The sequence below is a fragment of the Mustela nivalis genome, assembly GCF_964662115.1.
Source record: "Mustela nivalis genome assembly, chromosome: 12".
NCBI classification, from domain to species: Eukaryota; Metazoa; Chordata; class Mammalia; order Carnivora; family Mustelidae; genus Mustela; species Mustela nivalis.
The window spans coordinates 20,211,591-20,233,588 of record NC_139031.1 but is presented as its reverse complement, the minus strand read 5'-3'; the positions used below and the strand labels follow the sequence as shown (position 1 = coordinate 20,233,588).

The 21,998-nt window shown below is 36.7% G+C and overlaps 1 protein-coding gene across 3 annotated transcripts in view; it reads left to right on the top strand.

Annotated features, from left to right (window-relative positions):
* Positions 1 to 21,998, top strand: part of MKLN1 (muskelin 1) — a 306,882-nt gene that overhangs the window by 256,751 nt on the left and 28,133 nt on the right. For all 3 annotated transcript variants that reach the window (XM_082694003.1, XM_082694002.1, XM_082694001.1), the window contains exons 13-14: positions 16,194 to 16,341; positions 21,328 to 21,442. In XM_082694003.1, the coding sequence (XP_082550129.1) occupies positions 16,194 to 16,341; positions 21,328 to 21,442 (263 nt within the window). The remainder of the gene's footprint in view (positions 1 to 16,193; positions 16,342 to 21,327; positions 21,443 to 21,998) is intronic.

Sequence of the window (21,998 nt, the reverse complement as noted above, 5' to 3'; positions counted from 1 at the left end):
ATTGATTTATGGTGAATTATTCCATGCAAACAAGTTCATTCATTAACTTAATAATATTTGTCAGACATCTGCTAGCACCTAAGCTTGACCCTCTCCCTTCCTCTCTCCCAACATATTTCAGTACCATCTATGTGCCATGTATGTTTGAAATGCTTGAGAGATAGCTGTAGGCCTAGAATAAAATCCGTCCTCTCAGAGGGCTCACATGCTGGTGGGGATACTTGCAGTGGCCATTAAATACTGTGAAGAAAAAACATTGGCTGCAATGAGATTAAGTCACATGGGAGGTCCCTTATAGATAGAGCAGGTTGGAAAGCCATCTCTGCAGGGATGATCATCTTCAAAATGTCAGATGAGAAGTAGAGAACTAAGAAGAACCATGTTAAGTGAGAGAAGAGCAAGTATAAAAGTCCCAAAGCAGGAAAGAACATAGTGTGTTCCAGAAAGAGTTGAGGGTGGGGAAGTTGGTATAAAATGAGGGTAGAAAAATGGTCAGAACTCTTGATTGTTCAGTGCCTTGTACAAATGCAAGAGGTTTGGATTTTTTTTTCCTAAATAAAATTGTAGTACTTAAAAGGTGTATTGCCAGAGGCTTGATCTGATGAATTGAAATTTTGAAAATATCACTCTTTTGAAAATTTCACATTTTCTAAGTGCTTGATTTTGACAGTATGCCTACAAGTTACAGTGTCCAGAGACTATATGGTGCTTTAATTGAGGTTTTTTATGGCAGAGTTGAACGTCTGGTTAGACTGCATACTTGGAACGTTTTCCTGCCTAAAACTGTTGTGGTTTTACTTGGAATTGTGGAACCTCAGTGGTTCTGTTGGCACAGTAGAGTGAAACTAAAATCACTTTCATTTTTCTGTCTTTTTTCCCCTCCATCTCCCTCCATCCTTCCTTCCTTCTTCCTCCTTCTTGCCCTTCTCCCTCTCCTCCTTTCCCTCTTTCTCTCTTCCTTCCTATTCATCTCTTCTTTTCTACCCCCAGCCATGTGCCGTTGTCTCTCTCTTTGTCTGTCTCGCCCGGACCCCAGAGGTTTCTGATACCCATGTGGACACAGTTGAGAACCACTCTTTCAGCTCCAGAGCGTATCTCAGTCCTTAGTCAAGTAACCTTGATCAAGTTAACTTAATTTCTCAGTCTTAGCTTGTGTGTCTGTAAGTGACCAAAATTATATCGTGTCCCTGCTTGTGGCTGTTCTAAGAGTAGAGATGGATTGACCCTCTGGTTTTGGCTAGTGTTACTTAGTTTTCCCATGAGTATGCTAACCCTATCTGCAAGTTCACTGATCTAGTTAGTAATTAACTAATACCAGTTTTACCTCCATCTTCTATTTCCATCACTACTTCACTAGTTTGAGCTATCAGCACCTATTTGGCCTTTGTTCCTAATCTTCTTCCTCTTCTTATTTGTTTGTTGAGAGAGAGCGAGTAAGTGTGAGTGACCAGGGAGGGGAAGAGGAAAAGAGAGGATCTCAAGCAGGCTCCATGCTCAGTGCAGAGCCTGACGTTGAGCTTGACCTCATGACTCTTGAGATCATGACCTGAGCTGAAATCAAGAGTCAGACGCTTAACTGACCCAGCCATCCGTATTTATTTTTAAAAGATTTTCTTTTTTTTTTTTTTTTTAAGTGGGCCCTGCATCCAGCTTGGGACTTAAACTCACAACCCTGAGATCAAGAGCCACGAGGTCCACTCACTGAGCCAGTCAGGAGCTCTCAAAACATACCTTGTTTACTCTGAAAAATGACTGAAAAAAAGAAAGGTCATTTTTTTCCCAAAGGGCTTTTCAAGTTCTTACGTTTACAGTAGTCATTTTGTGCTGAGAATACAGTTGGGAAATATTTACGTGATTATGCTTGGCTATAATAATTGGTCTTCTTCTTCTTGTGTATGCCACCTCTCCCCCCATCTCATACTCTGTACTGCAAGCAGAATAGAGCAGTTTTGTGTTACCAGTGAAGTGCAAAAATGTGTGCTTGGATATTTATTCAATAGATACTTTTTGGTCACCTACTATGTTCCAGATAATAAGCTAAGTGCTAGAGATACAATTGTGAATTAGGGCTCTATCTTCTAGAGCTTACAGTTGTGCATGGGGAAAACAAAGAAGTAGATTAACAACCTTACTTTTGGATTCATGCTAATAAGATAAAGTAATTTTAAAAATATAAACTCTGGGTACCTGGGTGGCACAGTCAGTTAAGCCTCTGACTCTTGGTTTCTGCTCAGGTTATGATCTTAACTCTTGTGGGATCAAGCCCCATGTCTGGCTCTGTACTCAGTGCAGAGTCTGCTTAATTTTCTCTCTCCCTCTTTCTCTCTGCTCTCCTACTCACAGCTTTCCCTCTCTTTCTCTTTCTCTCGAGTAAATAAGTATTTTTTAAAATAATAAAATAAGGGCACCTGGGTGGCTCAGTGCTGCCTTTGGCTCAGGTCATGATCTCAGGGTCCAGGGATCGAGCCCCACATTGGGCTCTCTGCTCATCGGGGAGCCTGTCCCCCCACCCTTCTTGCCTCTCTGCCTACTTGTGATCTCTGTCTGTCAAATAAATAAATAAAATCTTTAAAAATAAAAAAATTAAAAAATATAAAATGTAAACATGATAGACCTTCCTTGATTAAAATTTTTTTGTTGTGTCCCTTTGCCCTGTAGATTAAATCTAAACTCCCCGACTCCTAGTTTCCTTTATATGCCCCACCTGAATTAGCTTTCCAGCCCCATCTTTAGTATCCAACTTCACCTTGCTACCAGTTCTTTGTTTCATGACCACTGAATATTAATTCTTTATAGATACACTTTTTCTTGCCTTTGGGTTTTTATCCGTGCTGTTCTCCCTACCTGAATCACTCTTCTGTCTGACCTCAAAGTGTAACTAACTTTTGCACATCTTTTCAGATCTTAGTTTACAGGTCATTGTCTCCTGAAATTCTCTAACTCCTCAAGCCCAGATTAGTAATTAAAGTATATGGTTCTAATCTTCATTGGTACCACAATTCTAGATACTCATCTAGTATAATCTTGACTCTGCTTTTCAGAATCTTTGTAAAGCTTAGCTGAAATACAGGATTTCTTAAAAAAACACTCAGTCTTTTCAGTACTCTAGATCTCCTAAAAAATCTTTCACTGAATTAAGTTAGACCAAACCGAAAACCTCATGTCAGAACTGTGGTATATTCAATTGTCTTCCCATGGTATTACTTTCACCTGATTTTTTAAAGTCCATTTAATTTTATTTTATCTTACTATGTTATTATTTATAAGCCATGAAAAGCCCTTCTAAGGACAAGGGAAAATACTATTTAAATTCCCACATTATTAAATACTAGAAAATACCGATTTGGGGGACACCTGGATGGCTCAATTGGTTGGGCTGTGACCCTTGATCTCAGCTCGGGTCATGATCTCAGGGTGGTGGGATTGAGCTGCGAATCAGGCTCTGTGCTCAGCGTCCCTTTCCTTCTGCTCCTCCCACTCACACGTGCATGCTCTCTTTCTCTCTCTCTTTGAAATAAATAAAATCTTATAAAAAAAAAGAAAATAGCAATTTTATTCATTACATGGATGCTCTGTAGCTTATTTAAACATTCTGTTTATTAACTGTTCTAAAGCTTTTCTACTACAGTTAATTACTGTTATTTGAGATGGACTTAACATATAATTACTATGTTTATCTGTGATTCAGTAATGTGGGTTATTTGATTAAAACTACATTTATGATGGGAATTTCAAATGCATTGTTTGAAATCATAGAAGAAATTTGAATTATTAAGATCATCAATTAGAAATGGCATATCTGGGTGGCTCAGTGCGTTGAGTGCCTTCGGCTGAGGTCATAATCCCTGGGTCCTGAAATCGATCGAGCCCCTGAGCTGGGCTCCCTGCTCATTTTCTTTCTCTCTCTCTCAAATAAATAAAATCTTTTAAATAAAGAAAGAAAGAAAGAAATGGCATATCTAATTGTAAAATTGCTGCTGCTTTTTATAATTTTTTATTGTGTTAGATACTATAACATCTTAAATGGTTGCTCTTTATAATTATTTAAATGTATTATCTTAGATTTAACATCTCAAGATTTGAAGAAACTTCAACTCTTACTTTTTAACTAGAGTGTAACAATGTTACGCTCCCCTCAGAAAGAAATTACAATTTAAATCAGTGGATTGGCAGCTGCTTAGAAAGAAGGGATTTATTAGTATTGTGTCTAACACATACATAATTACATCAAAATTCAGCACATCTAAAATTTGGGTTTATTTCTGAATAACTTTTGGCAAGCACAGGGGGTTTAGCAGACTCCCCATATGTAAGCTCTGTATTTAACACTAATTGAAAATTATGTTTAGAAGATAGTCTGTCACACCACCAGAGCTTTATAGTTTGCTATAGAAACTCAGTTTATTGTAATAGGAATACTTTCTCATATGTGTATTATTAAAGGTAGCAAACATATATGAGTCTTCACCATTTGGCAGATGCTCAGTCAAACATTGGTGATACAGAGCTCTTTCAGCCTAGTTCCTGTTCCATAGTAGTTATGTGTTTACTTGTTTTGTTCCTTAACATCTGTTGACTGTATTTTCCCACATCTGTCACTGTTTATTCCATTCTGTTCTAACCATAGTGGCAGATTGGTATAATTGAAAGAATAGTGAATTGAGAATCAGAAGACTTGGTCTCTCTTCATCTGGATCTGCCACTCATCCCTCTGCAACTTTGGCAAAATTGTATACATAACTTTTCTGAGCCTGATTATTCATCTGAAAATGAGGTTGGACCAGTTGATCTTAGGGCCTCATGTAGCTCCAAAATTTTGACAGTTAAATTTCATTCCCTTCTGCTATCAGGCTGTGAAAGTAACATGAGGGCTATGTTAGTAGAGTCTGCAAGTCCTAATTTATCTATAAACATTTTTGTGAAAACCTTAAAAGCAAAGTCTTAAAAGATTTTTAGTTCAACTAACGGAATTGGTCAAACATTGATATTATTGACATTGTTTTTTAATAAATAAGTGTGTGTTTGTCTGTATATAATTATATAGAATAAGTCCTTGTGAATTGGACCCTTTAACTTCTTTTTTTTTTTTTAAGATTTTATTTATTTATTCCCTTTTAGACTTCTAACAATTAACTAAATCAGGCCAATTCAGCAGTTTAGAGAAGATTCTGAAGCTAATGATATGCTGTCATTAACGTAGATTAGTTACTAAGCTAGGAAATGGTAGTGGTTATTTTCCGTGTAACTGGACTTCGTTGCTTTCCAGTTAGCATCTTTAATATCTGTTGTGCCATTATTCTGATAAAATGGTATTCTGTACTTTTTTTCCTCTCATCATTATTGTTAATAATAATTTTACATAATTTTTCCCCTTCTACTCTCCCAGGGGTGTTTTTACTTAGTTACAAGCTTGTATAAGTGTTGTGTATTTTTAATATAAAATTTAGGTCATTTGATAGTAAATATGAATTAATGTTCACCAGCAAAAACAAACATGCAACAACAGTAAGATAGTTTTGAAAATGAAAAGTAATGTAGTATTAACACTACCAGATATTTATAAAGGTACCGTTTTGTACAGACTAATGGAATGGAACCGAACAGATAATATAAAAGGATGTAATGCTTAAAGCTGGTACTGTCAACTTTCAAAAAGAAAGCAAGGTCAAGAGAAGTGTAGCACCATGATTTGGTTAAATTGATGAAACAATCCTGGAGCTGCCCACTTGGAAAATTTTGATATATGAGCTCATTAATCAACTGTTATTCAGGTTTTCTGTTACTTGAAGCTGAAAATACCCTAACAAATAGAGAAATTTTAGAAAATTGTTTTTATTAAACTTATATTTCTGTAACAGTTCTGAAATTGTATTTTTTTTCCTGTGTCTTAACTAAAGTAACTAATAATATGTGCATTGGATTATGAAGCAAAAATAGAGTTGAGATTAGTTCATGAATTAATGCAATGATGTATCTTCCTCAGGAATTGAAATAACTTCAAAAATATCTCTGTTGTCTTTTTAGCTTCCCTGTAGGCTTTCCTTATGTTACAAATTCTGGTAATCTTTCCCTATTGGGTTAACGAAAGAAGAGGAAAAGAAAAATGTGATTTAGACTGTCAGATAAAATCATTTTTTAGCTGCCCTATTTCAAGTTTTAAAAAAGTTTAAAGAGGGGTGCCTGGGTGGCTCAGTGGGTTATGCCTCTGTCTTCGGCTCAGGTCATGATCTCCGGGTCCTGGGATCGAGCCCCACATTAGGATCTCAACTTGCTGGGGAGCCTGCTTTCCCCCCCCCCTCTCTCTGCCTGCTTCTGTGCCTACTTGTGATCTCTCTGTCAAATAAAGACTTTTAAAAAAATAAAAATTTAAAAAATAAAAGTGTTAAAGAAAAAATAGGAGAGTTGAAGAATGATCAATGTAATTTCCTGTAAAAACTAAAAACAAGTTGGGTATAATAGTTGTTGTGTTGTTCTTATCTTCTGATTCCTCAGACAAGTGTTCTTTCAAAATGTATTCGTGATTAACAAATGATCTTGTTTACTGATCTGTTTAATTTTTCTTTGTGAGTCAGTTTATAAAGACTAGTAAAGATTTATGCCATTCAGTTGAGCTTTTTGCCAGTTGAATCTGAAAGCTTTTAAAATATTGTATGGGGACGCCTGGGTGGCTCAGTTGGTTAAGCGGCTGCCTTCGGCTCAGGTCATGATCCCAGCGTCCTGGGATCGAGTCCCACATCGGGCTCCTTGCTCGGCAGGGAGCCTGCTTCTCCCTCTGCCTCTAGCCTGCCACTCTGTCTGCCTGTGCTTGCGCTCTGTATCTCTATAACAAATAAATTTTAAAATCTTTTAATAAATAAATAAAATAAAATATTGTATGTTACAACTCTCCTATTCTTTTCCCCTCACCTCACAACTACCCATTAGAAACCATTAAATTTGTAAAAATAGCCTTTTTTTCTTCTTGGGAAGAAAATTAATACAGAAGACTGTTAATAGTTCTAACATATTAGAATGAAAACTTCTTCCTTGGTTTTGACCTTTAGAACTTTTTAGTTTTCGATAATGCTGTTTTTGTTCAACCAGTTTTTATTTCAATAAAATTACTGTAGAAGTAATGCAGTGTGCATAATTCATAAAGCAGAATTCAAACAATATAGAATGAAAATGATTTCTGCCAGAGTTGCAAACTAACATGGTTCCCTTCCTAAGGGAACTTATTTATAAGGAAAAATTTTGACTCTTCCCAGACCCAAACCCCAGAAATAACCCTAGAAAAATAAAATGAGAGGCAACTAGCTTCCAGAAACTCTTTTAAATGAGATAGAATGCTGTCTGTCCCCTGAATTACCTTGAGTTAATTCTTGTTCCTTCACTATAGAAACTAGCTTGTACAACTAGTGCAGAATCCAAAGAACAACATTATGGCAGTGCATAAACCCTACTTGTGTTGAGAATTGGTGAAATTAGATGTGGCCTGACCATCTACTCTCAGTAATCCATTTCTCTTTCATCCTTTAAGTCCAGGAAAATTGCCTTCTACTTACCCCAAAGGGTCTAAAGCCGTGAAACCCTTACATAGGGGGATGATAGTAAGTAGAGTAATTAACTGGTTCTTTGTGAATAGGCTTCACTACTTAATGGCTCTTCCCCTCCATTTTCCTTAAATTCACTGGTGTTGATGCTACTTAAGGCCTGACCTTTGGTCCTCCCTGATATATCTTAAAAGAAAGAATAGCTGGTATGTTGAAAATACTACCTCACAGAGATATAACTAGACAGCTGAGGACTACAGATGTCTCAAAAGAAATCAATAAACTGACAACATATATGATCTAAAGCAGAATTATTACAGTTGTTGAACCAGGAGTTCAAAACAAACATAATTAATATAAAGATACAAAGGGATGTACTAGTAATATGAAATAAAGTCTAAAAATTGTAAAAACAGAACCAAATGGAAACCATATGATAAATATATTTGAAATGAAGACTGCAACAAATATTAAAAATAGAATGGCTGTGAATGAATTAATTAGTTGAAAAATGAGAATGAATATTCTTTAGGGAAAAAGTAGGAAAGAAAAAAGATAAAGAGATAGAAAATACAAAAGAGGGGCACCTGGGTATCTCAGTTAGTTAAGCACCTGCCTTCAGCTCAGGTCATGATCTTGGGGTCCTGAGATCAAGTCCTGTGTCTGGTTCCCTGCTCATTGGAAAGTCTGCTTCTCCTTATACCCCTCCCCTCACTCAAGCTAGTTCTCTCTCTCTCTTTCTCAAATAAATAAAATTTAAAAAAAAAAAAAAAATATATATATATATATATATATATATATAAGAGAAACTAGAGGATATGGAAAGGAATTGTACAAGTGTGAACATCCTAACAGGAGTAAATAAAGAAAAATAAAATTTTAAGAGGGCAGAATAATTGAAAAAATAAGGGAGGTACATTTGCTAGAATTCGGAAGCAAAAGGCCTCAGATTGGTGAAAGGGCTTATAGTGTACCTGACAGGAAGAATAAAGGGACACCTACCTAGATATATTAAAGTTTGCTTAAGAATATCAAAGACATAGGGAAGATTATGAAAGATTTCAGAGAGAAAGATGACATGCAAAAGGAAAGATGGATGAGTGGATGGATGGATGGATGGATGGACATCAGATAGCTCAACAGCAGTAGTGGATGGAAGAAAACAGTACAGTTAAAAGGTGATCAAGGAGGGGCTCCTGGGTGGTTCAGTTGTTAAGCATCTGCCTTCGGCTCAGGTCATGATCCCAGGGTCCTGGGATTGAGCCCCACATTAGGCTCCCTGCTCAGAGGGAAGCCTGCTTCTCCCTCTCCCACTCCTCCTGCTTGTGTTCCCTCTCTCACTGTCTCTGTCAAATAAATAAATAAAATCTTTTTTAAAAAAGTGATCAAGGAAAATGACTTTAAACCAAGAAATTTATATTCTCCTTTCATACGTTAGTGTGAAATGAAATATTCTTGGGTATATATGCCTAGGAGGGTTTGCTATATGAAGACTCATATTGGAAACCCGTTTGCAAACAAGACTCACAAATTTAGGATATGTTAGAAGTATGTGTTAAGTGGTGATCAAGTTATCTTAAGAAAATTGATTGTTGCCAGAAGAAAAACATCAGGGCCAAAATTCTAAACAATGAAAGGGGTAGTGGGGTACCATATATAATTCAGGTATTGTGATTGGACTTACAGGTGCGAAAATACTATTAAAATTTTTCATTCCAAATGTCTTATAAAGGCTCAAAATCTAATGGATTTTTATTTTCTTTGAAGCTTCCTTTTGCTTTCCTGTGTCATCTATCACTGCCACTGTTTCTTACATCCCATATCATTCCTTTTCTTGGATTCCTTTTTAGTTTTGTTGAAATAGCTCCTCAAAGAATTGTTTCATATGCAGTCATTGACATAACTTTTCATATTTCCACTAATCCAAAAATTCATTTATTTTGCCCTCCTTGTTGGAAATAGACTTTTAATTCCTTATCTTTTTATATTCCTCAGAATTTTACAGTTATTATTCCATTGTATTCTAACATTCATTGTTACAGATAAAAGGTCTAGTAAGTTTGATACTTACTATTCTTCTGTGTGTAATAAACTGCTTTTTCCCCTCTGTAGAAGCTTTAAAAATTTTTCTTTTTATTCCTAGAGTTTTAAAGTTTCATTAGGAGATCTTTATCTCTCTCTCTCTTTTCTGTTTCTCCCTCTATTCAAAAATAGTGTTTCTGTGAAAACTTCTGTAAGCCAAACTGGCATAAAGCAAAGAAGCAATTACCACTTTATTTATAAGGAAAAATTTGACTCTTCCCAGACCCAAAAAACAACCTCTCTCTCAGACTTTTCTGATACCTTAGGACACATCTTGCTAACTGATGCACAAAATAAATTGAGATAAAGCACAGACACTGTTCACAACTGGGGCAGCTTGGTGCGGAGAGGCTGGTTGTAGTTCCTGGGGAGGGTGCGACCTGCCTCTCTAAGGGCTCACTGTGAAACAAACACATGCTGTTTTTGCTCTTCACCTTTTTTTTGTAAAGGTGAAAATTCATCCGCATTTCTTTCAGTTAGCTAAAACAAGTACTAATGTAGATCTTTCATAGAAGCAAAGTGTGTCATGAAAACTTTCAAAAAGGGAGGAATACCTGTATATAAAGTTTTGTGGTTTTTGTTGTTGTTTGTAAAACATGCTTAGCACGCAGGGCTCTTTCAAACAGGACACCTGCTTGTTTCTATCATTCAGGTAGATTTTCTTTCATTATTTTTTCCCCTACGTTGTTTCCCCTCTCCTGAGTGTTCTCAGACAGATTTCTTACTTCAGTGGTTTTATCCTCTGTGTCCTGTAACTTTTCTGTCATCATTTCTCTATCTTTTGCTATACTGGTAATACCATTTTTAGCCTATAGCCACTGACTGTCTTTCTAACTATGCTCAATATTTTTTCATTTTGTCATCTGATTTTTTTGGTCCTAGATTTACTCTTTAATATCTTATTTTCTAGGGTGCCTGGGTGGCTCAGTGAGTTAAGCTGCTGCCTTTAGCTCAGGTCATGATCTCAGGGTCCTGGAATCGAGTCCCGCATCAGGCTCTCTGCTCAGCAGGGAGCCTGCTTCCCTCTCTCTCTCTGCCTGCCTCTCTGTCTACTTGTGATCTTTCTCTTGTCAAATAAATAAATAAAATCTTTTTTAAAAAATCTTATTTTCTATTCCTTTTTATGGATGCCTGTTCTTGTTTTATATGTATAATATTCTTTTTATTTTTACAAAGATAATGAGTTTGGGGTTTTTTTTTTAAGTTCTTTTTCTTTCTGTGATTTATTTTTATCTTTATAAATAATTTTTCCTTATAAAGTGGTTGAAATTTTTCTCATATGTCTTGTGATTTCTATCTAAACATTAAAATCTATGAATAAAGGACTACATCAGTTAAGAATGGTAAACAAGGGGCCCCTGGTGACTCAGTCATTAAGCAGCTGCCATTGGCTCTTGTCATGATCCCGGGGTCCTGGAATGGAGCCCTGCTTTGGGCTCCCTGCTCAGTGGGTGGCCTTCTCCCTCTCGCACTCCTCCAGCTCGTGTTCCCTCTCTCTCTCTCTTTCTCAAATAAATAAATAAATGCATAAATCTCAGTTTAAAAAAAAAGGACTGGTAAACGACAGTAACTTCTGTGCCATAGGGTAGGCATCTTTCCCAGCCGGCTTCTCCCTTACATAAGACACTGGCCAGCGATGGTGTATAGATGCATGGCACATCTCGTCCACCAGGCTGTCTTCCCTAATATCGGTGTGAAGTTTTGCAGTGACTTGAAACTCTGCTCTCCTTCTCATTCAGGCTCCTGCATCCTTAGTAGAAGCTCTCTCCACAGGAGCCCTCCTCACAGTGTACTCCTGCTTTTTGTATTTGATAACTTACTTGGAAATTTTTTATCTTTTACCCTGGTGAGTGGGCTCTCTTTTTCTTGACTGTCAGAGCCTCAAAATTTCTTACCTCTTGGTAACGTACTTTCTTCTTCCTCCTACGGTTTCTCTTTCTTTTTGCCAGAATATCTTTCCTGCGAGTGTTGTGGGATGTTGGGAAAGAGGAATAATGTAGTTTGTGTTCAGTTTGCTATCTGAAACCAAGAGGCCCAAAGTTTAGATTTCATAAGCAGCTTCTGCTAGTAAAAATCCAAAAGTCTAAAAGGCTTATTAGTGAGTGCTAAGCTATAATTCTTATATGTATGTATGTATATATACATACCAAATTTTTTACTTTTTATTTAATAAGAACATTTAATCTCTGCATTTAAAATGAAAATAAGTTTTTTTCTTCTGTTTCCAAAGAGGTAACAAATGAGATTTAGAGTATTATAGAAATTGAGATTTTTAATAGCTTCCTAGAGAAAACTAGAGTGCCTTTGAAGGTGGATTTGGAAAACTTACAAATTTTTTTGTTAATGTTTTTGAATTGTTACTCATGTGGCATAGAGTGGAAGTAGGAATTAAGCTTAAGTGCACTTTGTAAAAATTAGGCAAGAGGCCATTAACATAGATATATTCAGTGTAAATTTGAATTAACTCCCTGATTGTTAGGAACTCCTCAGATACAAGTTTTCATTTTTATTTTTTAGAGAAAAAATAAAAAATACTTTAATTCAAATAAAGGGATGCCTAGTTTTAGTTTTGTAACTTCATACCAGCAAAATGGCTTAAAAATATTCATTTTAGTGCCAATAAAACTGTCTTTTGAAACCTGAATTCCCTTTCCATCTAAATAATAAGATTCCAAATATTAATGTAAAATTTTTTTCCTGACAAATATGGAAGGATGTGTGAGAGCTTTTCACTTACTACCAAAAGTCCCTGGTATATATGCCCTGATAGATATTTTTTGTATTTTGGTTTGGATTTTTCTTTTCCTTATAATTAATTATAAAAACAATATATACTGGGAAAATGCATATTATAGAACAAAAGTAAAAGTGTCCTAACTGCCCCACACATGATTATTGGTTATGGTTTGATGTATGTTCTTCCATATTTTTCTAATTACATACAAACATTTTATATGTAAACATTTTTCCTTGTCTGTAGTACGTAATAAAGATTATATTTGTTAGAGTATGTAAACTTAAAGATTAATAGAAATCTTTCCCTGCCCTGAGAAATTTTGCCTTTGAGTATTCTTAGAGTAAAATATTGGATGCTTCCCCAAAAAATCAGTGAAACATTTTTACTCTTTTCTTCACACATTTATGCTGCTTCAAGCTTGGTCCCTATGGTGTCCGTCTAGTGGATTTTTGTGCTTAGGACATAATACCTATCCTCCTCCTGCTGATAACATCCATTTTGTGGAAATAATGCTTCTTTATTGATATTTCCTTACTTGTTACCATCATAACAGCCTCCTAAATGCTGTCTGTATCTCAGGATTCTCTCTTTGCCTGTCCACACTGCACATTGGTTCTCTCACTGCTCTCACCCTGCAGGATCTTAACAGAAATTTCAGCTTTGAAGAGACCTGGTATATAGCCCTACTTTCAATTTTTGGATAAGAAAACTTTAGAGTCTAAAAATGTTTCTTGCAAAGTGGTACCTGGCCAGCTCAGTCAGAAGAGCATGTGACTCTTAATCTGGGGTTCATGAGTTCAAGCCCCATATTCCGTGTAGAGATTACTAAAAACAAACAAACAAATAGACAAAAACTTGAAAAAATAGAGTAGGGGCACCTGGGTGGCTCCGTTTAGCATCTGCCTTCGACTCAGGTCATGATCTCAGGGTCCTGGAATAAAGCCCTGCAGCAGGCTCCCTGCTGAGCTGGCAGTCTTCTCCCTTTCCCTCTGTGCTCTGTCGTCCACTCGCTTGCTCTCTCAAATAAATAAAATATCTTTTTAAAAAAGTAAAAAGTTTCTTTCATGAAATCACATAGTTAATTGAGAAGATCTAAAAGATTTTTCTACTTCTATTTTGTTTCGAATACTTACTGGTATTTAAGTTCCTAGGTTGGCTTTCAAAAACTTTTGGGACACGCATCTCATTTCTGTATTGTAAATGATCAAAAATTACATTGTGAGGATGATTCTATAGTGAATATACCAAAAAAATACCAAGCTGTACACTATAAATGGGTGAATTGTATGGCATATGAATTATCTCTGTGTAAAGCTGTTTAAAAGTCACTAATAGACTTGAACGTATAACTGGAAAGTAAAATCAACATTATGCTGAGTAAGAAGTGCATGAGATACGGAAGATCAAAGAAATGGGAAATATGTGGTTCCTAGTATGCTTTGTAATCAAAGTAATGTTTTATAATACCTTATGGTATAGATTTTATAAGCATGATGTCCCTGAGTATTGTAAACCTGCCACTGCTTCTATTTTTGAGAAGTAATCCTTTTCATTTTTCTCTACTGCCCCCAAGCTGCTTCTGGGCAAAATGTGACAGTCCAGAAAGAGAAGCATGTAAAATTTGGTTTTGGCATTCTTCCACATTCTCACATGCTTCCACCACCACCACCACCACCCCCTGGCCAGTACTCCTTTGCATCCCTCTCTTTGATGACTCCACTTCCATTTTATAGAATTCAAAATTTCTTTCCCTCTCTGCTGGTTTCCAAAATTTCCATTTCTGTAGTGAGTCCTTACTTAGGGTAAGTGGCTTGTTGCATTAGTTTATAGTAAGTCATACATTTCTGATACTTTTAAAAGATTATAGAACAGGGATTGGCACACTTTTTATATGTGTGTAAATATTTTCAGTTTTGTGAGTCATACATACAGTATTGCAAGTGTTACCTTGCTTTCGTAGGATTGAAAACAGCCACAGAGAAAATGTAAATGATTATATGAGGAGGCCTGCTTTGACCCTAGGTAGGCCAGATCAAAACAGAGTTTGCCAACTAGTCTTAGGAAATTCCTTTTTTTTTTTTTTTTTTTTTAAGATTTTATTTATTTGTCAGAGAGGGAGAGAGCACAGGCAGGCAGAGTGGCAGGCAGAGGCAGAAGGAGAAGCAGGCTGCCTGCCGAGAAAGGATGCAGGACTCCATCCCAGGACCTGAGCCAAAGGGATCATGGCCTGAGCCAAAGGCAGCCACTTAACTGACTGAGCCACCCAGGCGTCCCGAGAATTCTTAATTTAAAGGCTCAGTATTAAGATGCAATGGAATGAAAAATTTAAATGCAATAAATTTTAAATACAGTACAGTTATGTATGTCCTCTACTTCTACCACTAACAAAAGTGATTTCATTTCTTTACTGTTTTATCTTTCTTCCAAGGTTATCTGAGGAACAGAGGGCAGAACCTTGGAACTTTAGAAAGCATCATTAGGAAAATACCAGACTTTACATAACCACTAAAGACCATGGCATGAGGGCTGAGATCATTACTAAGATTAGATTGATGTGCATATATGTGTATAAATACAAACATATTTGTGTTATATGTGTGTGCATTATTTTTAGCATGTTTATTGTGGAATGCATTGGATAGTCTATAAATCACTCCACCAACAGGGGCACCGGGGTGGCTCAGTTGGTTGAGTGTCTGCTTTCAGCCCAGGTCATGATCCCAGGGTTTTGGAATTGGGCCAACATTGGGCTCTCTGGTCCAGAAGGAGCCTTCCTCTCCCTCTCTCAAATTATAAATAAAATCTTAAAAAAGAAATTTAAAATAGATAATAAAAAAATAAAATAGTCCACAAATGTATTGAATAGGAATGTGAAAGGGCACATTAATTGAGGTAAACTAGGAAAAAATAAATGCTGGATTATTTGACCCTGCTAAAGTAGATAAAGACAAATGAAGATCAATGTGGCTAGCATCTCCTGCCATAATATTCTGAATTGATTGAAATATTTTACTTTGTCTGATAATTATTTAGCATTTTGAGCATATGATGATTGTTCATGTATAAAAGAAATACAGTGTTGAAACAATGACATTGTATTAGATTCATGGAATTATATCATGATCCACAAAATTACATTTCAACTAATATTTCCATATAACAGTGGTGAGAAAAATTTACATTTGTTGTGTCAGTGTTTCGCAAATCACTGGATAATGCAGAATGACAATCACTCATTTAGGGGATTTAGTGGATTTCTTAGAAAAATAAAATATTATTATCTCTAGGCAGTTTGAACTATTCAGGAAAACAAAAAGGCATATTATACACCAAAATGTTCTTGTTTTTACTTGGAAATTATGTCATTTCATTGTGTGTCATAAAGGGATATTTTAAATGACTCTAGCCTTATTAAAGATGTTTCATTTTCTGTCAAATTTGTATTTTTCCAAGTCAACATTTGAATGTTTTACCTCTGCTATTAACGTTAGAGCTGAGATAAAAAATCAGTTAATAAAGCATTGACCTTTGTTCCCTCAATAAAAAATGATTACATTGCATACCTCTTTCCTGCATTATAGCTCTCTTCTGGTAGTTAGCATTCATTTATTCTTTCAACAAATAGTTGAGTAACTACTTGCCAGGCATTAGGAACTACATAGTGAACCAAACTACCTCTGCCCTTGTACAGTTTACATTCTAGAGCAGGGAGAACATAATAAACCATTATTTGTTGTGTAATACAAAAGTTATGTAGTCTGTTGGATATATCTTTTATATAGTGGTTCTACTCTGTTATTTAACATGAATGTTGTCATCTTATTTTCTCTCTCAATTTATAGTTCCAATGACAGGATTCACACAGAGAGCAACCATTGATCCAGAACTGAATGAAATACATGTCTTATCTGGACTCAGCAAAGACAAGGAAAAGAGGGAGGAGAATGTCAGAAATTCATTCTGGATTTATGACATTGTGAGGAATAGTTGGTAAGGAGCTTTGGTCCGTGTCTCAATCCCAATGTAACATTTATTTGAGGATGTTAGTTTCTTCAAAAGACAGAAATAGAAAGACTTGTGTTAATTTGGGATGTCACACATTTGAATGTCAGTACAGGCATACCTCATTTTATTGTGCTTTGCTCTATTGCACTTTGTACATGTTTCAGTTTTTACAAGTTGAAGGTTTATAGCAACTTTGTGTTGAGCGTGTCTGTCAGCACCATTTTTCCAGCAGAATTTGCTCACTTTATTTCAGTATGTCACATTTTGATAATTCTCAAAGTATTTAAAGTCTTTTCATTGTTATTATATTTATTATGGTGATCAGTGATCTTTGATGGTATTGTTGTAATTGTTTTGGGAGCATCATGAACTGGGCCCATATGACATGGTGAGCTTAATTTATAAATATTATATGCGTTCTGACCATTCTACCAGCCAGCTGTTCCCTCATCTCTCTCCCTCTCCCTAGACCTCCTTATTCCCTGAGACATAACCATATTGAAATTAGGCCAATTAATAACCCTACAAAGGCCTCTAAGTGTTCAAGTAAAGGGAGAAAGCTAGTCCTTTTGTGCCAAGTTGTGAATGCAAGGGAGAAGTTCTTGAGGGAAATTAGAAGTGCTGTTTCAGTGAACACATGAATGTTAAAGCAAAACATCCTTATTGCTGATATGAAGAAAGTTTTAGTGTTTTGGATAGATCAAACCAGCCACAACATTCCCTTAAGCCAAAGCCTGCACCAGAGCAAGGCCCTTACTCTTCTATTTTGTGAAGATTGAGAGGGGTGAGGAAACTGCAAAAGGAAAGTTTGAAGCTAGCAGAGGTTGGTTCCTAATGTTTAAAGAAAGAAGCTATCTTGATAACATCTAAGTGCTGATGTAGAAGCTACAAGTTAAATTAGATCTAACTATGATTATTAATGAAGGTGAGTACAATAAACATCAAATTTTCATTGTAGATGAAATAGCCTCCTATTGGAATAGGATGCCATTGAGGACTTCCATAGCTAGAGAGGAGAAGTCAGTGCCAAGTCAGTGCTTCAAGGCTTCAGGGGACAGGCTAACAATCTTGTTAGGGGCTAATGCAGTTGGTAACTTTAAGTTGAAGACAGTGCTCAGTTATCATTTTGAAAATCCTAGGACCCTTAAAAATTATGATAAATCTACGGTGCCTGTGCTCTGTAAATGGAACAACAAAGCCTAGAAGAAAGCACATCTGTTTATAGTATGGTTTACTGAATATTTTAAGCCTGCTGTTGAGACCCACTTCTCAAAAAAAGAGATTTATTTCAAAGTATTACTGCTCATTGAGGATGCACCTGGTTGTTCAAGAGCTCTAATGGAGATGTAGAATGGGATTAATGTTGTTTTCATGCCTGCTAACACAGCATTCGTTCTGTAGCCTATGGATCAATGAGTTGTTTCAACTTTGAAGTCTTCTTATTTAAGAAATACATTTCATAAGATTATGGCTAACATAGATTATGAATTTCTCTGATGGATCTGGGCAAAGAAAAATGAAAATCTTCTGGAAAGGATTCACCATTCTAGATGCCATGAAGAGCATTCAGATTTGTGGGAAGACGTAAAAAATACCAGCATGAACAGGAATTTGGAAGAAGCTGATTCCAGCACTCATCAATGACTTTGAGAGGTTCAAGACTTCAGTGGAGGAAGTAACTGCAGATGTGATGGAAAGCAAGAGAATAAGAATTAGAAGTAGAGCTTTAAGTCGTGACTGCATTGCTGCAATCTCTCATTGATAAAATGGTTTCTTGAGATGGAAATAGGATGCCATAGTCTCCACTCCTGGTGGAGACTGAAGAGTGTAGAAATGACAACAAAGGATTTAGAATATTGCATAAGCTTAGTTAATAAAGCAGTGGCAGCCGGGACTGGAAGAGATTATGCTGAGTGAAGTAAGTCCAGCAGAGAGAGTCAGTTATCATATGGTTTCACTTACTTGTGGAGTATAAGGAATAACAAGATATTGAGAGATGGAGAGGAGAAGTGAATTGGGGGAAATCAGAGGGGGAGACAAACCATGATAGACTGTGGACTCTGAGAAACAAACTGAGGGTTTTAGAGGGGAGGAAGGTGGGGGTTGGGTGAGCCTGGTGGTTATTATGGAGGGCATGTATTGCATGGAGCACTGGGTGTGGTACATAAACAATGAATTTTGGAACACTGAAAAGGAAAATTTAAAAAAATGAATAAAGCAGTGGCAGGGTTTGAGAGGATTTACTCCAATTTTGAAAGTAGTTTACTCATGGGTAAAATGTTGTCAAACAGCATCCTATGCTAGAGAGAAGTAGTTCATGAAAGGGAGTCAGTTGATGCAGCTAATTTCATTATACTTGACCTTTGAACAACACAGGACTCAGGGGGGCCAACTATCATACAGTTGGAAATCCATGCATAATTTGACTCCCTAAAAACCCAACTTCTTGGGGCGCCTGGGTGGCTCAGTGGGTTAAGCCGCTGCCTTCAGCTCAGGTCATGATCTCAGGGTCCTGGGATCGAGCCCCGTATCGGGCTCTCTGCTCAACAGGGAGCCTGCTTCCCTCTCTCTCTCTCTCTCTCTCTGCCTGCCTCTCTGCCTACTTGTGATCTCTGTCTGTCAAATAAATAAATAAAATCTTTAAAAAAAAAAAAAAACCCAACTTCTTGGGGCGCCTGGGTAGCTCAGTGGGTTAAGCCGCTGCCTTCAGCTCAGGTCATGATCTCAGGGTCCTGGGATCAAGTTCCACATCCGGCTCTCTGCTCAGCAGGGAGCCTGCTTCCCTCTCTCCCTCCCTCTCTCTCTCTCTCTCTCTGCCTGCCTCTCTGTCTACTTGTGATCTCTCTCTGTCAAATAAATAAATAAAATCTTAAAAAAAAAAAAAACGCAACTTCTAATAGCCTACTGTTGATCAGAAGCCTTGTGAATAACATAAACAGTTGACTAATACGTATTTTGTATGTTATATGTATTATGTACTGTAATCTTACAATAAGGTAAGATAGAGGAAAGAATGTTAAGAAAATCATGAGGAGAGAGAAAATACATTTACCACACCATACTGTAAAAAAATCTGCATTATAGTGGATCCCTGTAGTTCAAACCCATGGTGTTCAATGGTCAGCTGGTTAAGAAATTGCCCAGCTCCCCTAGCCTTCAGCAACCACCACTCTGATGAGTGAATAGCCATCAACATTGAGGTAAACCCCTCCACCACCAAAAAGACTGTGACTTGCTGAAAAATCAGGTTGGTTAGCATTTTTTAACAATAAAGTATTTTTTAAATAAGCTATATGCATTTTTTTAACATAATGCTGTTGCATACTTAATAGACTATTGTATAAACATAACTTTTGTATGCATTGGGAAACAATAGAATTCCTTTGACTGACTTAATTACGGTATTTGCTTTAGTGTGGTGGTCTGGAACTGAACCCACAACATCTGAGAGCTATGCCTGTGTTGGGAAAAGTCAGTTTTGGTGCCTATGTATACAGTGATGTTCTGTGAATGGATTTTACCTCTGATTTCTTCAGTTAATGGATGATTCCTGATCTGGAAGTCAAGAGAATTGTATTGTAGTCTAGATTTTGCCACCAAGTCAGAGTGTAAAATTGAGAACAATGTTTTTTTTAATGTTCCCAGGTAGTCTTAATTTTGTTTTATTTAATTTAAATTCAAATTAGTTAACATATGTGTAGTATTGGCTTCAGGAGTAGAATTTAGTGATTCATCACTTCCATATAATACCTAGTGCTCATCCTAATAAGTGCCCTCCTAATGCCCATCACCCATGTAGCTCATCCCTCCCAACCCACCTCCCCTCCAGTAAGGCTCAGTTTGTTCTCTATATTTAAGAGTCTCTTATGGTTTGCTTCCCTCTCTGTTTTTATCTTTTGTTTTTCCTTCCCTTCCCCTCCAGGTGGACTTAGTTTGGATAAATGAACTGATTTTAGTAGAGCAGGGTGGCAGGCATTATTTAGTGTTTTCAAACCAGGACCTTTTTGTCATAGAGCATCTCACAGAACTAGTACTGCACATTTTGCTTTGGAAAACAATGGCCCAGAGAATCCAGCTCTGACATTTCCGTGATTACTGCATAAGTGGATATTTTACAAAATAGGCGCTTCAGAGAGAACTTCCTCCATGCAGCAACTAAGGAATTTATTATTTCCTAAGTAGGACATCTATTTTAAGCAGTAAAACTGAAAGAAATCTGTGAATTTTTGTATTGTGAATAAATAGATGAGATTATCTTGTCTTTTAGACTTTGGTTTGAGCTTTCTCATGTGCTGTTATGTTTCATAACATAAAATAGCTTCTTAAGTGAGGTTTGGGATGGACATTAAAAGAATGTAAGAACTTCGTTCTAGGGACACCTGGGTGGCTCTGTTGGTTGGGTGTCTGCTTTCCACTGAGGTCATTGTCCCAGGGTCTTGGGATCGAGTGCCACTTTGGGCTCCTTTTGCTCAGTGGAAAGCCGGTTCCTCCCTCTGCCTGCTGCTCCCTTGCTTGTGTTCACTCTCTCTGTCTGTCAAATAAATGAATAGTATTAAAAAGCAAACAAACAAACAAACAAAACCTTCATTCTTAACAAATTCATACTATTGTGTGAGCTTGACCAGGACTTTTCAGATTTGATATGAACAAATTTGTAAAAAAAATTTTTTAAAAGATTTTATTTATTTACTTGTCAGAGAGAGAGCGAGCACAGGCAGAGTGGCAGGCAGAGTCAGAGGGAGAAGCAGGCTCCCTGCGGAGCAAGGAGCCCGATGTGGGACTCGATCCCATGACGCTGGGATGACGACCCGAGCTGAAGGCAGCAGCTCAACCAACTGAGCCACCCAGGCGTCCCCAAATTTGTAAAATTGTTGTTGGAAATAGACATAATTGGCTTGCTAAAGTTGTATTAACATTATGTATGCTGCTAATTTTTTAGGGTAGAATGCCTTAAAAAGCCATGTCTTGCAGGTCTTGCGTCTATAAGAATGATCAAGCTGCAAAGGATAATCCAAGTAAAAGTCTTCAGGAGGAAGAACCATGTCCAAGATTTGCCCATCAGCTTGTATATGATGAGTTACACAAGGTACCATCACTACATCAGTTTGTAAACTTTCCAAGACCTATAATCTGATAGAATCCCAAAATACATGTTTCTGCATATTTTTAAGTACATTTGAATAAAAAGTTATGATATAGCAGACACTCATAGAATATGTAGCAGACATTGAATATCCTTTCTCCCTGTGTAGCATGACCTGTTGTTTCTATAATATCAGTATCCAACTAAAAAATGTACAGTTTTTATCACTAGGATACCTTGTCTCATGATAGGAAAAAGTATATGTAACTTCTGATTTTAGCTTTTCCTATTGTGTAAGAAGTCTTTTATCTTTATTTTTCCTATCTATGATTGATGTGTCTTTTCCATTGGCCTCACAAAAACAGTCCTGCATTCTCAAGTTTTAGTGTCGCTAAATGTTCAAGGTGGTTTCTTTAAACCATGTCTCCCTTAAACTTTTCATATAGGTTAGTGATTGGGCTCAGATTATATAATAACTTACTGACAAAGCTTGTATTTCTGTGTAGGCGATAGGTGATCATTTAAATTCCATATCATTTCAGACCTTTAGGTAAACAAT